The 22083-nt window shown below is 43.4% G+C and overlaps 1 protein-coding gene across 1 annotated transcript in view; it reads left to right on the top strand.

Moving 5' to 3' along the window:
* The first annotated feature begins 4978 nt into the window (after positions 1-4978).
* Positions 4979-22083, top strand: part of ATP1A1 (ATPase Na+/K+ transporting subunit alpha 1) — a 29035-nt gene continuing 11930 nt past the window's right edge. The window contains exons 1-10 of the mRNA XM_079114134.1: positions 4979-5275; positions 15452-15562; positions 16128-16187; positions 17751-17954; positions 18548-18661; positions 18913-19047; positions 19171-19288; positions 19696-19964; positions 20473-20671; positions 21022-21131. Coding sequence (XP_078970260.1) covers positions 5264-5275; positions 15452-15562; positions 16128-16187; positions 17751-17954; positions 18548-18661; positions 18913-19047; positions 19171-19288; positions 19696-19964; positions 20473-20671; positions 21022-21131 — 1332 coding nt within the window. The 5' untranslated portion in view covers positions 4979-5263. The remainder of the gene's footprint in view (positions 5276-15451; positions 15563-16127; positions 16188-17750; positions 17955-18547; positions 18662-18912; positions 19048-19170; positions 19289-19695; positions 19965-20472; positions 20672-21021; positions 21132-22083) is intronic.

Consider the following 22083-nt stretch of genomic DNA (forward strand, 5'->3'; position numbering starts at 1 on the left):
AGTCCTATCCCAGCGTTCTGGTACTGCCAGAGAAATCTTTCTGAAGCACAAATCTGATCATGCCACAACCCTGCTTAAAATCCTGCTGTGAGGCCCTGTGTCCCACTTGATAAAATCCAAGTCTTACTATGGCTTCTAAGTCCCCTACGGACTGTCCTCTGCTCGTCTCCCCAACCCTGCAGCTCTCCCTCTCCAACATAGGCTGAGCCATTTTGAATTGCTGGCCAGACCTCTGACAGACTGCTTATATCCCAAAACTTTCGCCCATGTACTGTTTTTGATAGTGTCCCCCTGCCCCCCAAACACACAACCACTTAGTGCCTCCAATCCATCTTTCAAGGTCCAGCTAGGGAAGCCTTCCCATTCCAGGCACAACTAGCCACTTCCTCCGACACATGTCTGAGATACCAGTATAGATACAGCTCCTCTCACTATGTTACTAACGTCTCTATATGTTTTTCTTTTATGTCAGACTGTGAGCTTTATGAGGGTAGAGAATACATTTTAATCATCTTTATACACCAGTACCAAGCACGGGGCTGGGCTCAAAGTAGATAACAAATAATGGTTTTTCCAGGTTTTTTTTTTTTTTTTTTTTTTTTTTTTTTTCATGAATCAACTCTTAATTTTGTTAAACAGTGTAAAAGTACCAGAGTTATGGGTTGGAGAAGGTTCTTTATGAGAGGGGAAGAAAAGAGGGAGTCCTTCCTAGAAGTTTATTTGTAAGAGTTCCTACGTGGAGGTTATCCATCACTTAAATGGCAGCACCCAGAGTAAAACATAAGCTGTTAAAAATGAATTGAGCTGGTTACTATTCTTGTACCTGACCTACTTTTTAGTCACTTTCTACAGCTGTTACAAAAACCTCCAGAATTTTATAAATGAACCAAACCACTTTTTGATGGCCTCAGTATTCACTGCTGTTAATGGTGGTTCTTTACTGAGAAGAAACATTTTCTGATACCCCCTTTTAGTGCAAAGGCATCGATAGGAAGGGAATTGCTCTCAAAAGGACCAACTTCCACAGAACATTCTCCATTGTTTTCCCATAGAAGATGTTAAGGCCAAGAATAGCAAATCCATACGTGCCAGTGATGGCACTTATTTCTTCAATGCCCTTGTCTGTACATCTTCTGAAGCAGGCAGAGTTGGATGACAGTCACCTCCTGCCACCACTTCTCTGTTTCCAGCTTGCCCATACTGGGTTGTAAGCATGCTCCAAGACATCTCCCTGGATGGATAAAGATAGAACACTGGTAGCAGAATAATTTTTCAGTTCAAATCTCTTCTTTGTTGTTATTTGATTTTCGTTTGCATAGTTGCTGATTTGTAGAAAACAATTAGTGAGTTTTTAAATGCCAGAATATCATAACATTTTATAGTGTTTTGAGTTGAAATGAGGGAAAGTGGTGTGTGCGTGTGTGTGTTTGTGTGTGTGTGTGTGTGTGTGTGTGTGTGTGTGTCCCTGTGTCTGGGGCAAAAGTGCTAGAACACAGAATCCTAGTTCTTAATTTCAAAATCCAATGTAAAACACATGGGAAACAACTAAAGAATCCTTTATTACTGTTTATGCATAAGAACTGCTGTTCATAAGAGCACTTTATTTAAGTGACAGTTGTGTTAAGGGGAGACTGAGTAAAATAAATGGAACTTAATTCCATTCTGATTGATCGTATCTAGAAGTTATGATGGTTGTCAAATAAATGCTGACACTTCTAAAATTTCCAGGGACAAAACGTGGTGAAGTCTTCCAAAAGGAATTAAAAACTGCATAGAAAATAGGGTTTGGGAGGAAAGTTAATGGGAGTCAGAATTATTTAACTGGCAGATTGTAATGGTTAGCAATGTGCCTAGAACTGTGCTTTGAAAGCAAGAGGCAATAGATCTGCTTCTGAACAGGAGAAGGGAAATAAATTTGCACAGGAGGTGTAGAAATGGGCTAGGAAGAATTTGGAAATGATGAGCAGAGCTAACTTTAAAGCAGGGAGAGTGGCTTTCTGGGGGAACCTGGGAAATGGGTAAAGGGTAGATGCCTGCTAATTAATGATTGTTTTCATGCTAACTGTAGGGCAAGTTAAGCCAAAGAAAATCCTGTCATTCCAGATTCCTAGCTCATTGATTTCCCACTTTTTTCCCCCTGTGGAAAATGCTAACTTGGGGTGGACTCCAACTCATATTCTAAAATCCTTAATTGCAGTGGTGTGTTTATTCAATCCAGCAAGTACTTACCCAAAGTGTTAACATTCCTGGCTCAAAATACCGACTTGCATCATATTTTTCAAACATCTGCTGACTCCATTCACAATGACTGGGTCAACCCTCCACGGCTGTGATCAAATCCTCCTTAAAGCTATCCAGGCTTGGCAGCCTTTAGGTCTATAAATGCTGGTTCTCTGGGCCAATCTGTTTAATTGTGCCCCAAGCGAGGAGCATAAAAGGGGCTGATAGGATAAGAAGCCCATAGAATAGAGAAACCTTACTTTCCTTGCCCTCTCTCTCTTCTAGAATCCACATTTGTTCCCTGTACTGTCTGGGAGTTAGAAAATGTACTTGAAAGTCCTATCACTGTGCTTGGAATATCCAGTGTTAGTCACTCCCTGAGTCTGTTTCTTCATCATAAAATAAGGAGAGCATTACATTTTGGATCTCTAAGGTTTTATTCAGAAGGTTTTATTTCAAAGGTTTTATTCTAAGAGTGGAAAAGAAGGTTTTTCCAAGAAAATGACTTTTCTACCTTTGACCACTTAAGTTTCAAAGTGTCCCTTTCACATCTGAGGATTCTGCAACTCAGTTTTGACCAGGTCTTCCCTTTTCTTGGTTCCATAGACATGACAAGAGATCCATATTTCAACGAGGCAGGGTTTCTTTCCATCATCCTTTCCCATTGAAAATTAGTTCTATGCTCAGATACCTAACATTAGAAGTAGGAAGATGGTCCCCATTTTGCAATTTGGAGACCAGACTTCCTCAATAACAAGTGACCTCATGAGAGCCCCTGAGCCTCTAGTTTCGCACTCTGCTTTGCAAATTTGGGAGAATTCAAGGACCTCATATATATAAAACTACCATATGAAACCAAAATTAAAATCCATACTTTAGTTAACATTCCCTCTATTTTCACCTTTTCTCCACCCACCCAAAGAGCACTAGATCTTTGGGGTCCTCCTGAGAGGACTTAAATAACCTGTAGCTACCAAATAAAAGTAGGAATGGAAATACCTTGATTTATCAGTGTTATTTTGTTAAATAAATGAGTGATAACTTATGGAGGGAGAGTAAGGAATCAGCAGGCAGGAGAAAGTTACATTGTTCAGACTGCTTTCAACATTGAGTTGTTGCTGCATTTAGAGCAGGGCCCAAGGGGTAATTAATCTTAAACAAGCTAAGAGATCTTTACCAAGTAAAATTCTGCTACAGAGTAACAGTAAAGGGGGCAGTCAGGCATAAAAATGTGCCATAACTGAAGGATTTTTTTAGAACTTTGATAACACTGTAACCTTTTGTTGAATTAACAGTGTTGGGAACTCTGTTATGAATTTGGGGGCTGTTCCTTCAGCAGTCATGACTTGAATTCTGTTTTCAATTCTGCTTTCCATGTCCTGGAATGATTAAATCAAAGTCTGAGGACACAACAGCCCTTAACTGTGTATCTTTGGGCAAGAGGAAGGGGACTCTTATAGAGCAACAGTTTCTTTCATAAAGGGATGAGATTTTACTAACTATGTAACTGATAACACAGTTGCTAGGTGTTTTTCCTATTTTCCTTCCCCATTTTTTTCAAACTTCATATCCTTGTTTGTTCATGTTGAATTAATTCTTGAAGTTGATAGGGTTGCTTTGATTTGCTTAGGAAGTTAACATTTTCCTTGTTTTTCATAGACATTTCCCAGACATGTGGAGTGACTTTCTCCTGTGAATCCTGTGGTTCCCCAGTGTACTTGACTTCCTGACAATTGTTGATAATACTTTTCTTTTTTATGTTGGAGAACTTCAGTCAATAAGGCCTCTGTTATGAAGCACCCAGGGTTGCAGGTGGGTGCAGTCTGGGCCCCTCGAAAATCCAAAACTGCCTTGGAGGAGTTATACTGTGCAGGTGGGCAGCATGGAGAAGCAGACAAGACTTCAACCACCTCCCCTTTGAGTCACCCTTTTTTGCTAAAGAATGTGTTTCTTGGGGTTTCAGGTTTTTTTCCCTGAAAAGAGAGTCCCCAAAATGGACAACTAGGTTTCATTTACACAGTAGTGTAAACGAATTCACTGGATGTCCTTTGAATTGTCATTTTGGGGTCTTGATTGGAGTGAGATGTGAGTTGCTGTGGGAGGTGGTGTGCTCGGGACCTCTCATGAGGCCAGTTCAGTCTCATTTTCTGGTGGCGGAGTCGGAAGTGAATACTAGGACCCCAGGTCAGAGGAGGAATCCGGAAAGGCACTTAGAACCTAGGGATGCCACCGCAGGTGGGCGTGGGTCCTGGATTCTGCAGAGAAGCAGAGTACCTCAGACGCATGCCAGTTACCGTCACAACCGAGGTCCCTGGTGCATTCCTTAGTCCCAGACTGACAAGCTGGAAAAGTCATTCCGTGCGAGCTTCTGTACCTAGTCTCCGGCAACTGGGTGAGCCCAGTACCGAGACCATACCGCATCCACTGTGAACTTTCAGTGCCCTACACAGCAGGTGGGTCACGCTGGGGCAGTGCCACGGAAGGAAGGGCGCGGGAGTACCACAGACTCTAAGTCTTTGCTGCCCAGTGAGGAAGCGCTCCCCACAACCCTCTCGGGACTTGGGCACGCGCACCCGGGGCCCCGGCGCCCTCCTGCCGGGAGCCGGGACTGGCCGCAGCCGGCGCGGTCCCGGCCCGGGGGTGGGACTTGGGGCGGGGGCGGAGCCAGGCCCGAGGCCGGTGTCAGGTTGCTCCGGTAACGGTGACGTGTGAGGCGTGGGCGGGGCCAGCACGCAGGTTGCATATTTTAGGAAGTGAGGAGGAGGCGCGGGCTTGAGCTGCGGCGGGGTCTGGGGCGCAGAGCAACGGCGGGAGGAGGCGGACACGTGGCAGCAGCAGCGGTAGCAGCCCCGGCGGCGGCGGCAGCAGCAGCGGCGGCGGCATCGGCCGGAGCCGCCTGCCGCCCTCCCTCCCTCCCGCCCCGCGGCAGCCCTAGCTCCCTCTGGGCTCCCCCGGCCCCGCTCGCTCGGCCGGGAGCTGCTCTCTTCTTTTCTCTCTATTCTCAAGCGACAGGACCGGGCGCCAGGCACAGAGCACCGCCAACATGGGGAAGGGGGTGAGTGTCTGGTGATCCCGGGGAGGGGCGCGGGGATCCCTGGAGGGGAAGAGGAGGAAGTCTGGAGGGCCACCGCGGCCAGCGGGAGGCCGCGGAGGAGGAAGCGGCGCGGCGCGGCGCGGCGCGGCTTAAAAGACGACGCACTTTGGAAATGGAGGGAGCGCCGAGGGGACGCGCGGCAGCGCAGGGCGGTGCACAGACCGCGGGCAGAAGCTGCGGGCCTCCGAGGCCGTGCGCGCGGCGGCGGGGGAGGTCCTGGGGACCGCGCTCGGGAAGTGGCGCCGGGAGGAGGGACGGAGGTAGCGGGGCCGCCCCGGGACGGAGCGGGCCGCCGGTGGCATCCCCGAGCCCGGCTCCCTCCCCCCGCCCGCACCTCCCGTCCCTCCCTCCTCCCTCCGTGCCCAGAGGAAAGGCGCGCCCCTCCCCTTCCCCTGGGGCGCTCCGCCGGGGCCCCCTCCCCGGCTGCCGTTCCCGCCGCGGCCCGGCGCCGGCGGGGGCAGCCTCCGGGTCGAGGCTCCTTCTACTGGAGGCGCTGGGGCTTAGCCAGCTCCCCGCAGAGGCGGCCGCCCTCCCCCAAAGGAAAAAACTGGCTTCCCCTTACTGCGGAGCCAGTCGGGCGTGCTGGTGCCAGAAAGGGTGTGTCTTCACCGCCCTAAGATGGCCTTTAAGGTATACTTTTGAGAGCTTTAATGGGCCACTTTCCATAACAGGATGCGCCCGTGGTAATCGGAGTTGCCTTGACAGTGGGGAGAGGTGTGCGAATTTATTCGAGGGATGGGCCTTGAAGGAGGACAGGCTAACCAACCAGGGCCTCTGGGTACAATAAACCCGAAAAACTTGGGCAGTACGTGGGGGTAGGAATGGCTTGCGGGTTTCCAGCACCCAAGAGGCATCAGGAGTCCAGGAGAGTAAGTGACACCAAGCGGGAAAAACATTGCTTTCTGTAATGCGCTGTAGCCACTGCAGAACGCTGAGTTTAGGACCCCAAAAGAGCCAACGACTAATTGAGGAAAAAAATTACGCAAAGCGACCCTGAAAATTATTTGTGGGATGAGAAAGCACCAGGTCATGAGAATACAGGTGGGAGAGAATCCACTCAGTCGTCTCCAAGGCTTAGCGCGCAATGCCCTGTAGATCTTTGCTGGCTCTAAGGCGCCTGGGTGTGGACAGAGTGATGGGGCAGAGGGAGGGCCTATTCTTCAGTGACTCTAAATGGATTTTGAAGAAGGTAATTGAAAGGCTTGGGCCTGGGGTGGAGAATAGAATTAATTGGGAATGCACAACATGTGTTGTTTTTAAAAGCATAAAATGTGGAGGTCTGGTCCTGGTCAGGTAGCATCAGAGCAAACAGCTGAATGCCGGGCTTCTTTCCCCCCTCCCTGCAATGGAAACTGGTTAGTGGCCTGTGTTGTACCACACCAGCAAACCTTTGGTCATTCCTGTAAATATTTCCTTCTTTAAAGCTCATTCTTTAATTTTTTTCTTCCCTTAAAAAAAGTTTCTTTCCCAAGTGGAGACATTACTGATTTTAAGGAGTATGGAGATCACAGATGTGTACTGAGGCCTAGGAAGGTGAAGTGACTTGCTCAAGGTCAAATGGTTGGTCAGTGAAAGAACAGGAGTCCTGAGTTTCCTGAACAGCAAGTGATCTCAAGCCTAAACATACACTTACACCTTCACCCTTGCCCTATAGGCATGCCTCTAAAGTTATTCTTCAGATGAAACTGAGGTATTTGTGATATTGAATTCTAGGCCAGGCAGATGTTTAGGTAAGTAAGTTAATGCCCATATGTCCACACTCATGCACAGCAGTGGTACAGTAGCGATACACCTTAGTAGTTAGTGGAGGTTCAATCTACATGTCTTATGATGAAGGCACTATTCAAATGTAGACATGATCTTGTTGTCTACTGGTGAGCAAACAGGTTAACATTGGATGGAACACTGCCTGTCTGCTGTGTAGTATTTAGTATTTGAAGTGCCCTGAAACTGATCATTAGGGTGTGTGTCCGTCCGTCCATCCATCCATCCGTATGCCTGCCCGCATGTTCACGCGTGTGCTTGTCCCAGTGGTGAATTGTGATGATCTAGATGTTCAGAAGGACATTTCATGCTGAAATGTTGGGATTTTTCCACATGGGGATTAGAATGTGGCTGGAGTGGTGAGTAAAGCCCTGCGGATGACTGGTTAACCAGGAAGCCTGTGCCGGCAGTTAATTTTAAGGTCATTGTTAATTTCTTCCCCTCCTCTTCTCAAGTGCCGTTTAGAGTTTAGGTCTTGATGATATTTCAGGTGATTTTTATGTCCTTAAAAATCTAGTTTCCAAGCATTTCATAAGAAAACAAAAGAATGGCTCTTGCTGAATCATTCCTGGATGAAATAGGATTTTGTCCCTTTTTTTTTTTTTTTTTTTTTTTTTTTTTTCTTATTGGGTGTTTTTGCCAGTGACTGGCTTAAGTCCTCAGCTAGGCCTACCACCCACAACTGTTTAGCTCACCAAAGGTACACACCATAACTGTTCAGAACTGCAAGAACTCTGTTCTCTCAAGTTTATTAAAGATGGGGGAGGGAGTTCTCACCATACTTTCACTGTAGTTCTAGATTTGGTTTGAATATTAACTTAGTCACCTGGAAAATAAATCATAGCTTATGGGTAGTGATTTAAAGAGGGGCAAGGGAAAGGATCAGGTGAAGGCTGCACAGGGGTACACATGTCAGCAGAAATCCTGGTTGCATGGTGACATTATCAGCTGCCCTTTTGAAGCTCAACTTGAAAGTGTGACTAAAATCCTTTGGCTGCTATAAAGCTAGTACTTTAGACTCAAAACATTGTAAGGCAGAGTCCTCTGAATGGAAAGTTGGCCGGCCAGTCCAGGAGCAGGTGGAGGGGTAACAGGAGGAGCTGCCCTGAGGGGTAGAGAGGAGTTTTGAGGTTACTTACCACCCTCCTTCTGTCAGTTGTTGAGTATATGCAAGTGTAGCAGTTCCTTGCCTCTTGGGTTCTTTCTGTACCCTCTTATCGGGTTGTATCCTCTTTTGGTAACTTTCTGTTTGTTAATTTGTAGTGTTCTCTGCCAGTAAGTTTGTAGCACTACAGTGACTCACCTTTCCGTGGGAGGGAAGGAAAAGGGGAGGCCTGCATCATAAACCTGAAAAGATGGGGAGCAGCTAAAAAGCAAGCCTAAAAAATAGAGAACTAAGAAGCTGCTTCAGAAAATTCAGTAAGGTGTTTATCCAGGTGAGGACTGAACTTTAAAAATGTAGACTGCTGGGAGTGTTATTCGTAAATCACATTTAAAGTTAAGAAGTGAATTCAACATCTTAAAGCACAGTAGACCTGGCACTCACCTATGTTCTATCCCAGAACCCTTCAGAATCATTGTCTGCTTATTCTTTTAGCAAAAACTCCACCAAGAAGTGACTTTGTCTTCAGATCAGGCTGTGCTCTTTTAAATAAATCTAAACTGAATGAAAAAGAGGCTTTAAATAGCTTTGAAAGATTCTGTATGGAAGAATAAGTGAAATAGTTGCTTCCTTTGAAAACAAATAGGTGTTTAAGAAGAAGAAAGAAAAAGTCCTGAAGTTTCAGTTTCTGATCTGGCCCCAGAGTACTCACCCCAAGGATCAAGTGGAGTCATCTGTGTTGTGTGTATGGTGAGTGCAGGGCCAGTGTGTGCTGTGGCTGTTGTTGCTGGGGCTTACAAAGTAATTGGAATTGAGAGGACATCAGACCTTAAACTGAGTTTGCTGTTCCTCAGTTAATTGGAGCCCTTTCAAAGCTAGAGAACAGTTTTCCTTTCCCCTGAAAAACATTAAAAGTTCAAAATGTTGGGAAAAACTGTTAGTTGCTCTTCAAAGGAAAAATCAAGTAGAATTGTCCGTTGATGCTGCTGAGAACTGTTATCTTTACCCAGAAGGAAAATCTGTTGAATAGCATCTTAGAGTATTCATCTACTTTCATTTTTCAAGTAAAGGACTTTCTTCACAATTGGTTATCATTTTTACATTTTTTTAAGTCTTTTGAAGTGAATTGAATTTGTCAGCTTTGTGATGCTAGGGAGCCTGGATCCAGGTCTGTACTGCTTTCTTCTAGCTGCCCAGGGCCTTCTGCCAGCCAGCAGGCCAGAAGGAGAAACACGAGTGTCAGATCAGATGGGCTCATGGTAATCAGAATGGCTGGGTTTGGACAGCAAAATACTGGGCAAAATGTTTCCCCATCACTGCCAGCGCTGTCCAAATCTAGATTGCTCTGAAAATAAGGTGTCCAGAAAGTGATAACACAGAATGAAGAGAACTTTAAAGTCTTCTCCTTTTTAAAACTCTCCTTTGTGAATGTGTTTTTGGGAAAGGAAACGTTAACCAAGTCAGGTCTGAACTTTCTCCCATTGCTTTGAATTGAGTGTATGAAGGGAAGTGTGTTCTTTGGCCCGAGTCAGAGAGAGACTGTTCTTTGCATATGACTCACCTCATTAATTGTGCTGAAATCCGTTGTTAGGAATCCACAAGAAGTTCCTCACATTTATCTGACTGATGTTTGGAAGAGCAGGTTCTGTTGGTGAGAAAAAGAGGTGCCCACCACCTTATACTTTGTCTCTGGTTTCATTTGGATCTGGAGCCAAGGGATTTTTATCTAATAGGCCTCATTCCCTAGTTTCTTTGTGAGTTTACAATGAAATATATCTGGACTTTATCTCTTTATCTGGTTTTATTCAAACCCTATTTAGTAACAATGATCTGATATTCTCTGTTGGTGATCTGAAAAGTTGATTCCCAGTGGCTTTTGCTTTATCTTTGGGACTTGAATTGTTTGGGGGCCTGATAATCAGCCTCAGGTTTTGTGATCAGTGGACCTCGGTGTTTATCTTTCTAGCCTGTAATCATGATGTTATCCGGGGCCCTAGGGCACTTTGGGGCTTATTCTCATGTTTTCTTCTCCATGTAATGTTTCCATAACACCATTTTTCTTTTATTTCCTTAGTCTTTGGATGCCTTCATCCTCCTCAGCCTGAGAGTCACTTTACTTCCTAGTCTGGGCTTCAGGGTATCAGTCGAGGATGCAGGGTACAATGGAGGGTGGAGCTCAGTGGTAGACCACTTTCCTAACATGGACAAGACCCTGGGTTTGATCCCCAGAATCCCCCTGCCCCCCCCAAAAAAAAATAACTTGGAATTTATTTGGCCCCCATGGTAACACTTCTGTGAGTTATGAACCAGATTGATCTGGCAAAAAAAAAAAAAGGTGGGGTGAGATGTAAAGATGATAGCAAGTAAAGGATGCTAAGAAATAAGCTGAAAGTTTTAACTCGCAGGTGCCTAATGTAGAGTTAGAATAAGTATCCCATTGAGAAATGTAAGAGGTATGTGTGCGTATTCATTTTTTGTTGTTGTTCATTTGTTTTTAATAAATAGAAAAACATGTTTCTTGGAGATAGCAACTCTACACTGTTTAATATTTTTGGAATTTTCATTTTTAAGCCATCATAGGTATATGCTATTGCAGTTAGGTAGGCTGGTAGGCTCATTAAAATTTACATGCAAGCGGAGAAAGGGGAGAAAGGTTAGGTCATATTACTTTTGAGATGAGGGAACTCCTCCTCCCCCCACCCCCCTTGTTCTTTTTTGTCCCCTGCTGGTTGATGGGCTGCAGTCCAGGTTTAGAGATAGTGAGCTGGTCTTACAAAGGGACCTGCAACTTTGGCCATACTGGAGTTGGATTCTCCAGCACGTGTGTCTGGGTACATGAGGGGAGGAAGAGTAAGGCATGGTAGTCCCTTGGTACTAGCTCCTGCGGTGAAGTGTCATTTGCTGGGACAGGAGAGCAGCTACTGTACCGTTACAGTGCGTGTCCTTTCCCCCTAAGACCAGGCCATCTCACAGCCCTCAGGTCCCTGGCTAGAATATATCTTGTATAACTAAACCACTTAGTTTTCGGAGCAAAAGGAGATGAAATAAACTGGACTCATATTCATTGATTGATATTTTCTTTAAGTTTTAATTGACAAGATGAAATTTTAAAATGCCCGAAGTAAGTTGTTTTTCTTTAAAGGTTTAAAGAGTTTTCTTAGAAAGTGAGGAATACCAGTAATATATGTTAATTGGAACCAAGTTAACATCATAACCCGTGTGTGACAGTGTGCAGAGGGCCTTTACATACACAACTGCATTTGGTGATGATTTAATAGTATATTACCCAGGGAAATTTGGAAACAGCCCCCCCACACCTTTCTTTTATATTAACCCCAAATAGGCAGTGCCGCTAGGGAACTGGCAGGATCAGAGCCTATCCCCTGGCTTCTATGCCAAGGTGGAATTTGCCAAATTGAGTTCAAAGGTGCCATTTCTACAACTCAGCCAACTTTGAAGTGGGCTGCATGTGGGGCAGTTACTTTTACCCTTCTTGTGTCCTCTCTTGCTAGTCAAAAGCTACTGTTTGTAGGTTTTAGAAACTTTTGTTTTGTTTTGTTTTGTTGTTTTTTTCTTTTGATTCATTGTATACAAATGGGGTACAACTTTTCATTTCCCTGGTTGTACATGAAGTAGAGTCACACCATTTGTATAATCATATGTGTACATAGGGTAATGATGTTTGTCTCCGGTTTTTAAGTGTGTCATTTTCAGATTTGATGGCAGTTCCTTGACTAATCAGACTATCAAAATGCCTTCTGTAGGGTCTAATCGTTATGCCAAGTGCTGTTCTCATTTTGGGGAGGAGTAGACTGAGGTTGACTGTTCAAGGTCAGGTAGCTGGCAGGAGGCAGCACTAGAATGACTGGGGCTGAGTTCAAAGCACCATCAGCAGAGCTGTCTAAAGGGAGTGGGAACCTCAGGCTTCCTATTTCCCTCTAATCATTTTCAGCAGAAATTCCAGAAATCTAAAACACTCCAGGATCCCTGCTGGCCACAGGACTTGTGCTGACATGGTGGGACTGTCCTTAATGCATGGTGGATGAGATGTTAGAGGCTGGGGCTGGGTGCTATTGGAGGTCACTAAGCTTAGGCAGACCTTCAGGGATATGCTCCTGGATGGAATCTCTCCCTAACTTTGTTGCACTTCTGTGTGTGGCCTTTCCCCCACCCCCACACTGCTTATTTTTGGATATTCTCTGTAGCTGTCATATCTGTTCCCCACCCTTCCCCCTTTAAGTGATTAATTACTGAAGAAGAGGAAGGAGCATCTTCCGCTCTAAAGGTTTTGGGGCAATCTCCCTCACTCATTGTGAGGATTCAGCATATATTTTTAAATGACTGAATCTTGTTACATGTTTTAACTTTGGTTCTTGTCAAGAATTTTCTCTTCCTAGGTCTATCTACCATTCCCTGCACATGAATCAAATAGCAAAATTCCTAGTGTATCTTTGAGAAGACAGAATAAAATAATGGGAAGCACAGAATGAAATAATGACACTGGCTGAAACTGTGTCACACTGGGTGAGCCCCTGCCCTTTCTGTGACTTCCCAGTTCTTAAATTAGAATGGAAAAGCAACAACAGCAAAAAACCACAACCAACTGTAGTTTTACCAGTGGCCCTTATGAGAATGGTGTGGCCTGTTGAGTGTCCCTTGCACTTTTCCTTATAACCATGATGCATGATGGGAATGAGGACTTATTTCTTCCATGCTCTGTGAGAGTGGGGAAGTGATCTGGACTTCCTAATTGGAAAAGGAGGATCTGCGTGCCCAGTACCCAAATGAGTGGGAGGTTGCTGAAGTTGATTGAATAAATGCAGTTTATCCTTCCCCCATACACTGACCTTTGTTTTCCCCAAATACTTTTAAAAGAAATAATAAAGAAAATCCTGTTTTATCCATTTTTACCAATGTTCCCTGTCTTACCCAGCACCCCAAACATACACACACTCGAGTCCTTTCCATTTTGAAATTATAGAAATTAAAACTGATAGGAACTTAAGTATTTTTTCTAGGAGGATAAGCTAGTATTGAATTATTTTACTTGTGGAGAAGAACTAAATTGAATAAACTGCTTAGTTTTGGACTAACACTGCCTGGTGGAAAAAAAATTAAAATTTTGAAGAAAATGCAATTTCTTCTGTTGATACTTTTCATGTGCTTTTCACAAATGACTTCATTTAAAACTATGCCTTATGTGGCATGAATTGATGAAGAAAGGGGAGTTTTTAGAGAATCGAGGTTCCCATCTAGCTCACCATTGATAGCTGTGGAGCTGCAAGCAAGACATCTATTTTGTGAACGGTGATAAGACTTTGGAATGTATCCAAGGCCTCGCTGCTCCAATAATTCTCTCTCCCTTCTTTTGGAGTGGAAAATATTGTAAAACCGAGAGTAATCAAAGCATTCAGTTGGTGAGGCTGAGGGGTTTTAACTCTGATTTCCATTTATTTAAATATGTTTTAATGGTACTCAGCTTGCTTAAAAATTCGTGAACTGGATTTTTAAAATCAATACAGACTGGCCACATAAAAGATCTTAGAAATCCCTGGTCAGTGTCTTTAAAATGATTTTGTAAGTGTTGTGCTTTCCCATGAAGTATGTGAAGGTAATGGCACTTCAGACTGTGGACTCCTCACTAGTAGAAGCCCTCTCTTTTCCTCCCTTTTGTTTAATTTGCCTCTCTGCTTCCAATGTGTGTGACTATTTTTCATTTTAACTCTGGCACCAAGAGCTATACTCAAAGAGGCACTCACAAATGTGGTTGCTGCACAGTGGAGAGAATGTCAAGAATGTTGACTATCTTTAGACCTGCTCCATTCTGAACAGATAAGATGAAAACTAAAGTACCCCACTCTCTCTTGGAAGAAGTTATTTGTCAAGTCACACTGCCAAGGACCACAGAAGTTGAACAATGTAACTGATATAAATATCTCCCACACCCACTAATTTAGAACAGGATTTCTCTTTGGAGTCTTAAATTCAAGTGGGAATATTGTATTTTATTTGCAGCTTGTTGAATTATGACTGAAACATACTTTCTTTCATTTCAGCACAATAAAATTGTAGACACATGAGTTCCTAAGTATTGCTTTGATATATTTCTGAAAGTTAGAAATGAGTAAGGGTAAGCCATAAAATAATAGTAGTAACTCCACTGATCTATTTTAAGAAAATTGCTAATACTTACCTTGCCCCCTAATTTGTAGTTGTGGGAGGCAGTCTTGTGGAGGGGGTGGGTGTCTGGAATGAGGGGCCTCTTTTGGCCCAGGAACTGACTTTAGAGCATGAAGTTGCGGCTTCATGTAGATAAGCTCAGGCGTTTTAAATGGGTGGGGGAGTGGAACAATCTAAATTTAAACTATAGAATCAACATTTTAAAAAAAATTCTTCCAGTTTTCTAGAGGCGTAGGTGGATCCTGTGAATTATGTGATAATACACACGTTTTTCCTACTTCCTGCTTATGTCAAAACATTTCCAGTGACTTTGATTTGGGGCATTTTATTTTTAGGTTACAGAATGAGGTGGGGACTCCTTTTTTGCGGGGGGGTCTCGAAGAATTTTGGGGACTTTTAGGCTGACTTTTTTAATATGAAGAGGTCTTATGTGAGTAGTAAAGATATTTAAAGTCAACACATAATGTCTTTGCAATGCGAAGAATTTAAACACAATGTAAAAGTAGCCAGCATTTAGGTATATCATTTAGTCTTCTCAGAAACCCTAAATGAGGCTGGCACTATTCTTATCTCCATGCTGTAGAGGAGGCAATTGAAACTTGAGCACTAGTGACTTACCCAAGCACACACACAACTGGACTGTTAGAGCCCAGAACTTGATCTCAGGCCTGTCCCGTTCAGAAGCAAACTCTGGAATCCTAGAATGCGCTTTAAATTAATAGTGTAAAGATGGTTCCATTCTTTCTGAGGGGAAGATGGAAGGCTGCTGAATAGGAATTTTGGCAGTGGCACTACTCTCCTTATTCACCCCAAATGGAAGTTGCTCTGGCAAGGCCATTCTGAGGCCTGCTGTAACTTCCCCACTATTCCTCATGCCCTTGAGTGGAGAAGGAGTGTCTTGTATGATGGTGGTAGATGGTTTGTCTGTGTAGTATGCTGTATCACTGCATGCATTCTTATGAATGGTATCCCAGTGACCATTCCAAATGATGAGGCCCACCTTAAAACTCCCAACATGCCCTGCTGCAGACCTTCAGTCTCCAGGTGCTGTCCTTAGTTCACAACCACCCCTTTCCCACATTGCCCTGTAGGTTGGACGTGATAAATATGAACCTGCAGCCGTTTCAGAACATGGCGACAAAAAGGGCAAAAAGGCCAAGAAGGAGAGGGATATGGATGAACTGAAAAAAGAAGTTTCTATGGTAAGTACCGGAGGAAGTTTGCTTTCTGTTCTTGTAAGCACACACACCCCTGCCCCAATCCTTCAGTCAGAGAATTGTTTTATTTTGGAAGAGGTCATAGCATCTGTATAGCTCTTACCCAGTTATAGAGATCAATACTTAAAATTTACATTTTAAAAAGTTTTTGAGTATCCAAATATTTATTCACCCATTCAGGCATAGACAAAAGTCCACAGAAGGAACTGAGGCTGATCTCAGGATCTTTGCTTTTCTCTGGCTTATTTTGGACAGACTTCCACAGATATACCCTGTCTAGACTCTAGAGAAGTCAAACAAGTCTTACTACATCTCTCAGAGTTGCTGGGTCTGTAATGGACCAGTTAGTAATGGGCCTCCATCAGCTGGTATTGACCAGCTCTGGTGAAGTCGTCGCTGTCAATAGCTGTGTAGTTACCATGCTGTTGGGCACAGGTGAGGGTATACCAACAGAAGAGAAACTCGTTTATAAGCTTAATGATGGGAATGAGCCATGATGTTCTCTTATGCTACATATTTAATTCTTTTCTTTGTTTTTGTTTTCCCTTAGGATGACCATAAACTCAGCCTTGATGAACTTCATCGTAAATATGGAACAGACTTGAGCCGAGTATGTTCTCGTTTGAGACTTGTGCAGGACCCTAGTTTCCCCTGTCACATTTTGCCTTGTGTCATAGGTTTGACCTTGGGGGCTCTCAGGAGAATGGGAGAAAGCCTTAATTCTTTTTGTAGATGGTTTGTAAAAAGGGAATGTGTTGAATGCCAAACAGATAAAGATAAGTAGTCACTGTTTCAGTGTAGACTCCCTGGCCACCCTGAGCTCTGAGAGGGGTCTCAATCAGTCTTCTGAAGTGTTCTGTGACCTGAGTCAATTACTGAAATGCTCTATTTCCTTACTTTTTTTTTTTTTTTTTTTTTGTACCCGGATTGAACCCAGAGGCACTTAACTACTGAGCCACATCCCCAACCCCTTTTATATTTAATTTAGGGACAGGATCTTGCTAAGTTGCTATGGCTGGCTTTGAACTCTCAATCTTCCTGCCTCAGCCTCCTAAGCTACTGGGATTATAGGTTGAGCCACCACAACCAGCTATTTCCTTACTTCTAAAAGGGGCTTATAATAGCTTAAAAAGAACTGTCAAAAAAAAAAAAAAAAAAAAAAAAAAAGGTTGATTAATTTAAAGCATGACACTCAGTACCTGGTGAGTAGATAGTGCTTAGATGTTTGATTGCTGTTTTGATTATTCTACCCAGGACTAATCCAGCATGGACTTGAGGCAGAGAGGGTCTTAAAGAGTTCCCTGTTTTTTTCTCTTACTGCTGCACTTTTCTTCCTGCTTCCTGCTTTCCCCAAACTCCTGAGTGGATTCTAATATTAAACATAACTCTGACCCAGAATATAAAAAGTCATTTTAGGCAAAAATGTGTTTTATATCCGTTGTGTTATTTTTTTGTCGTTTTGTAGTATTTTGATAAGAACAAATAATCTTATTTTCCCCTCTTGATAGGAGTCATATATCTGTATTGTCAGTGAACTCTGGCTTTAGACCCATCAGCAGATAGCAGGGCATCTGTACAGTGGACTTTCCCACTGACACTTCTCAACTGACAGTTTTACTGGGAGTTTGCTAAAGTATGCATATTTATTACTATCTTAATTACCATCCCAAGAATAAAGTTCTATACTTAAAACTTGGCTGTTAACCCAGTAAGAGATTAGATTCCTACAGAAAATTTACCTCCTGAAGTTTGTTTTCTCCTTTCCCTGACAGAATCAATCCACAGAAAACTCAAAGTTTTTAATTTGCAGAACTGAATTGAGTAGTTAAAATATTTATCTTTTTTGTAAAAATGCAATTTAGTATGAATCCTTTGATCTAAAACTTAGGGGAAAAACAGGTTGGATTCACATGTATCCTTGAATCATTTTTAAAAGTTTTAATTGACGTGTTTTGGGTTTGTCAGGAAACTTTGGTTCATTCATTTTCCCAAACCCTGTGGGGAATCAGCATCAGAGTTAGTCACGGGGGCATTGACCAGGTCCTACCTTGGCTCAGCAGCTCGAGAAGCTGTTTCCTCCCTACATCTTTTGTTGCAGCCTCCCAGCTACCAGGTGAGCACCTTAGTTTGCAGGGCTGGTGCCTGCCTTATCTTATATTCCTCTGCTCCTCAGGGCTTGACAACTGCACGAGCTGCTGAGATCCTGGCCCGAGATGGTCCCAATGCGCTCACACCCCCTCCCACGACTCCTGAATGGGTCAAGTTCTGTCGGCAACTCTTTGGGGGATTCTCAATGTTGCTGTGGATTGGAGCAATTCTTTGTTTCTTGGCTTATGGCATCCAAGCTGCCACAGAAGAGGAACCTCAAAACGATAATGTGAGTTCTGTAATTGTGCATGTGGGTTAGTAGGTACAGAGTCTCCATCTCCCCTGCCCACCCCCTTTTTTTTTTCAAGTTGCCGCTAGTTACTTGATGGGTTTAAGCATACATTCTTCCTGGTTCATTCACTTTTCTCCCTCCACCTTGCACTCTGGGTACTCCTACAAGATGTCCATCCTATGCAGCTACTATGAGCAGGCATCTCTGCTCAGATCATGACCCAGGTCTGGCTGTCTCTCATTAGATGACAGAGAACAGCTTTTTTGTTGGCACATGACACCTGTCCAGAAATATTTGGTAGCTGTTCTTGGAGAAGTCATAAGTTGTTTGAAAAACCTCTATTTTAGTAAAGCAGGAGAAATGAATTCATGTAGAATATTTCCAAAAGTCTAATATTAGTGAACAGGTGTCTGTGAAATTCTGAACCTTCTGTATGTAGGATCTAGAGAGAGAAGTAGAAGAAATGAGTTCTGTATTTCTGAAGCCTTGATCTCTCTGTTAAGTGTTTGCTTTTTATTCAGTCAAAAGAACCAGAATGCCCCCGGTTCTTTCCTAAGAGCCACAGTCCTAACTTGTCTGTTCCTTCTCAGCTCTACCTTGGTGTGGTGCTGTCAGCTGTCGTCATCATAACTGGTTGTTTCTCCTACTATCAAGAAGCTAAAAGTTCAAAGATCATGGAATCCTTCAAAAACATGGTCCCTCAGGTACCTAATGCTTTGTCCTTTCCCCTTGGGTGACCTAGCCCCTAAAATGTGAACTAATGTCAAGTTAAGGTTTTTCAACTATTAAGTGACTCCATCCAAACATAAACTGAAATCAAGCATAGTGTCTAAGAGTAATATCTCTTAGGTAATTAGAAGTATGGGTCATTTGTAATTTCATTTTCTTGTTTTGGACACTACCCTTTTCTGGTCGGTATTCATTTCACAGTATAAACTGTTTTCCCCTTCCAAAGCAAGCTCTTGTGATTCGAAATGGTGAGAAAATGAGCATAAATGCAGAAGAAGTTGTAGTTGGAGATCTGGTGGAAGTAAAAGGAGGAGACCGAATCCCTGCCGATCTCAGGATCATATCTGCCAATGGCTGCAAGGTAGATTTTTCTAAGCAAAACCTCTCATAGCCAGATCTGTTGCTTGGGCAGATCAAATTGGGGAGCAGAAGCCCCTGATGAGGCCAGTGTATTCACATGACTCTTCATTGTTTTCATGTACAGGTGGATAATTCATCACTCACTGGTGAATCAGAGCCCCAGACTAGGTCTCCAGATTTCACAAATGAGAACCCCCTGGAGACAAGGAACATTGCCTTTTTTTCAACTAACTGTGTGGAAGGTAAACTATTTTAAGGCACTATTTGGCATGATGTGGCATTTATCATGGGCACTAACAAAACAGAAGAACACTGCGTACAATTTCTCTTCTACCAGTGGTGGTCCCTTGCTGTCAGGGAAACCTAGGCAGCCTTGTGGCAGTTTTCCTCTTCCCTCTGCCTCCTCTATACCTCTCGTATTGACAGCAGTAGTCCCAGTATGGATATTGAAACTGCTGTCCTGGCAGTGGGTAGAAATCCCTTTGCCAAACTTATGTTTAAAACAAACAGCAAAAACAACCAAAAAGCTGGTCCTTTAAAAATGTGTTTTGCCCCTTTTTGAAACCAGCCTATGTGATTGTGCAAATTCCGTGGTGTCGTTCCTGTTCTGTACAAATTGGTTCAGCTCTCTCTTGCTTTCTTTTTTCAGGCACTGCACGTGGTATTGTTGTGTACACCGGGGATCGCACTGTGATGGGAAGAATTGCCACTCTTGCTTCTGGGCTAGAAGGGGGCCAGACACCCATTGCTGCAGAAATTGAACATTTTATCCACCTCATCACGGGTGTGGCCGTGTTCCTGGGTGTGTCTTTCTTCATCCTTTCTCTGATCCTTGAATACACCTGGCTCGAGGCTGTCATCTTCCTCATCGGTATCATTGTAGCCAACGTGCCCGAAGGTTTACTGGCCACTGTCACGGTGAGAAGCTTGGGGAAGTTGTGGTCACCCTTACTCAGCATCTTGCATGGGTGCAAGATACATGTGCTGGCCTCTTCTAAGGGGTTACCACTTAGGTTTTATCCCTCATGTTTGTATGTATTTTTTCTGCAGCACCATGTCACACAGTAAGCTTTGAAAGTGAGAAAACCTCAGCATGTGTTTATTCAGAACCCAAAAATATACATTTTGTTTTTAAATTATCATATGATCTAGAATAGTATAATGGAGAAAGAAGAACTTGGGAATTAGTGGCGGGGTTGGGGGCATAGAATGTGGTAAATTCTGGCCGTTATTATTTTTCTTATTATATTGCCTTTTTGAGGGGGGATGGGGAGGAAGCCCCATAAACATATAGTCTTTAGAGTTCCGAAGAAGGCTGGAAAGCATTTTAGACAAATTCCTTCCATATTAGGGTATAGCACCCTACCTTTGTGTGTGGAATTCTAGCCTGGTTCAGTGAAGTCATATTTTTCCTCATGTCACCTAGGTATGTCTGACACTTACTGCCAAGCGCATGGCAAGGAAAAACTGCTTAGTGAAGAACCTGGAGGCTGTGGAGACCTTGGGGTCCACATCCACTATTTGCTCTGATAAAACTGGAACTCTGACTCAGAATCGGATGACCGTGGCCCACATGTGGTTTGACAATCAAATCCATGAAGCTGATACAACGGAGAATCAAAGTGGTAAGAACCGAGGCTGCTTTGCGCTGTAGCTACCTGCCCGTGTTAAGCTTGCTTTTTGTTTTTTGATTTTTTTTTCTTGTTCTTAGGCTCATGACAGTTTTTTGGTTTGTTTGATTTTTATCATTTATAAAGAATGAAGGGTTTTTTTGTTTTTTTTGTTTTTTTTTTTGCATGTCAATAGAAAAGTTAATGTACCCTGCACACTCCTGAAAAATGCCTAAAACCTGGTTTCATTCATTAGCGAGTGAGACACATCATTTTAGACTTTTATGGGTCTTTACTGGGACACTGAGAATGTAGCATTCAAAGTTAATGTGTCATTTTCCCATGTGTTTTCTTGCCTCTGTCAGGTGTCTCCTTTGACAAGACTTCTGCCACCTGGCTTGCTCTGTCCAGAATCGCAGGTCTTTGTAACAGGGCAGTGTTTCAGGCTAACCAGGAAAACCTACCTATTCTTAAGGTATGCTCTGGAGGTTCGGGTTGGCCTTGCAGTTGCTTTGGTGTGGTGCTGTGGACACCACATAGGAACCACCCTCAGAGCAGTCCTGTTAAATGGCATACTACCTTTGTGTGTGCACAGTCACTTCACTGTAGAGGGCTTGAGCTGTCTGTATGAGGCTTCACTGTGTATAGCCCAGATTGTGTTGCCTACAGGTCTGAAGGATTTTAATGCACCAGGATCCATGTTGTTTGGAAAAAAGGGGAAATGTAGTAAAAATCTGACCCAAATGGGATGAAGGGGACGTGGGAGAGAGTCTTTCTTGGTGAAGATGTAATAATCCAGTTTTACTCTTCTTGACTTCATATGATATCACCTAACCTAGAAGACAGCGAGGGCTACTTTAGTGACTGGATAATCGTATTTTCATATTAGGATACACTAGATTCCAGTAAATCCCTTAAGCCATTTATTTTCTTAAAATAGCTCAGCTATTTCTCTTATCTTATTTGTTCTTAGCTTGTTAACTAATGATGCAAAAATAAGCTCATGGAATTCTCATGCAGTGTGGAATGACTGAGATTTTATTGTGTTGCCCAAGCAAAGACACAGGGTCAGAAGAACCATGAGTTGCATAGAGTCTTTGAGTTCAGCATGCCATGCAAGGCTCCCTGGGCCCCTCTGTCCACTGTGCTAGTTCTCCATATGAACAGAGTTGCCAAAACAACTATGGCCGAGCTGTAACTGAGCTGACTTCTATTGTGAAGATAGTGCTTGCTTATTCTTTAAAAGATATTTTCCTGCCAGGTGTGTATACCTGTAATCCCAGCAGCTCGGGAGGCTGAGGCAGGAGGATTGCAAGTTCAAATCCACTCTCAGCAACTTAGCAAGACCTGTCTCAAATTTAAAAAAATAAAAAGGGCTGGGTATTTGGTTCAGTGACAAAGTACCCCTGGGTTTAATTCCTGGTTCT

This window comes from Sciurus vulgaris (assembly GCF_902686455.1).
Source record: "Sciurus vulgaris genome assembly, chromosome: 1".
Classification (NCBI taxonomy): domain Eukaryota; kingdom Metazoa; phylum Chordata; class Mammalia; order Rodentia; family Sciuridae; genus Sciurus; species Sciurus vulgaris.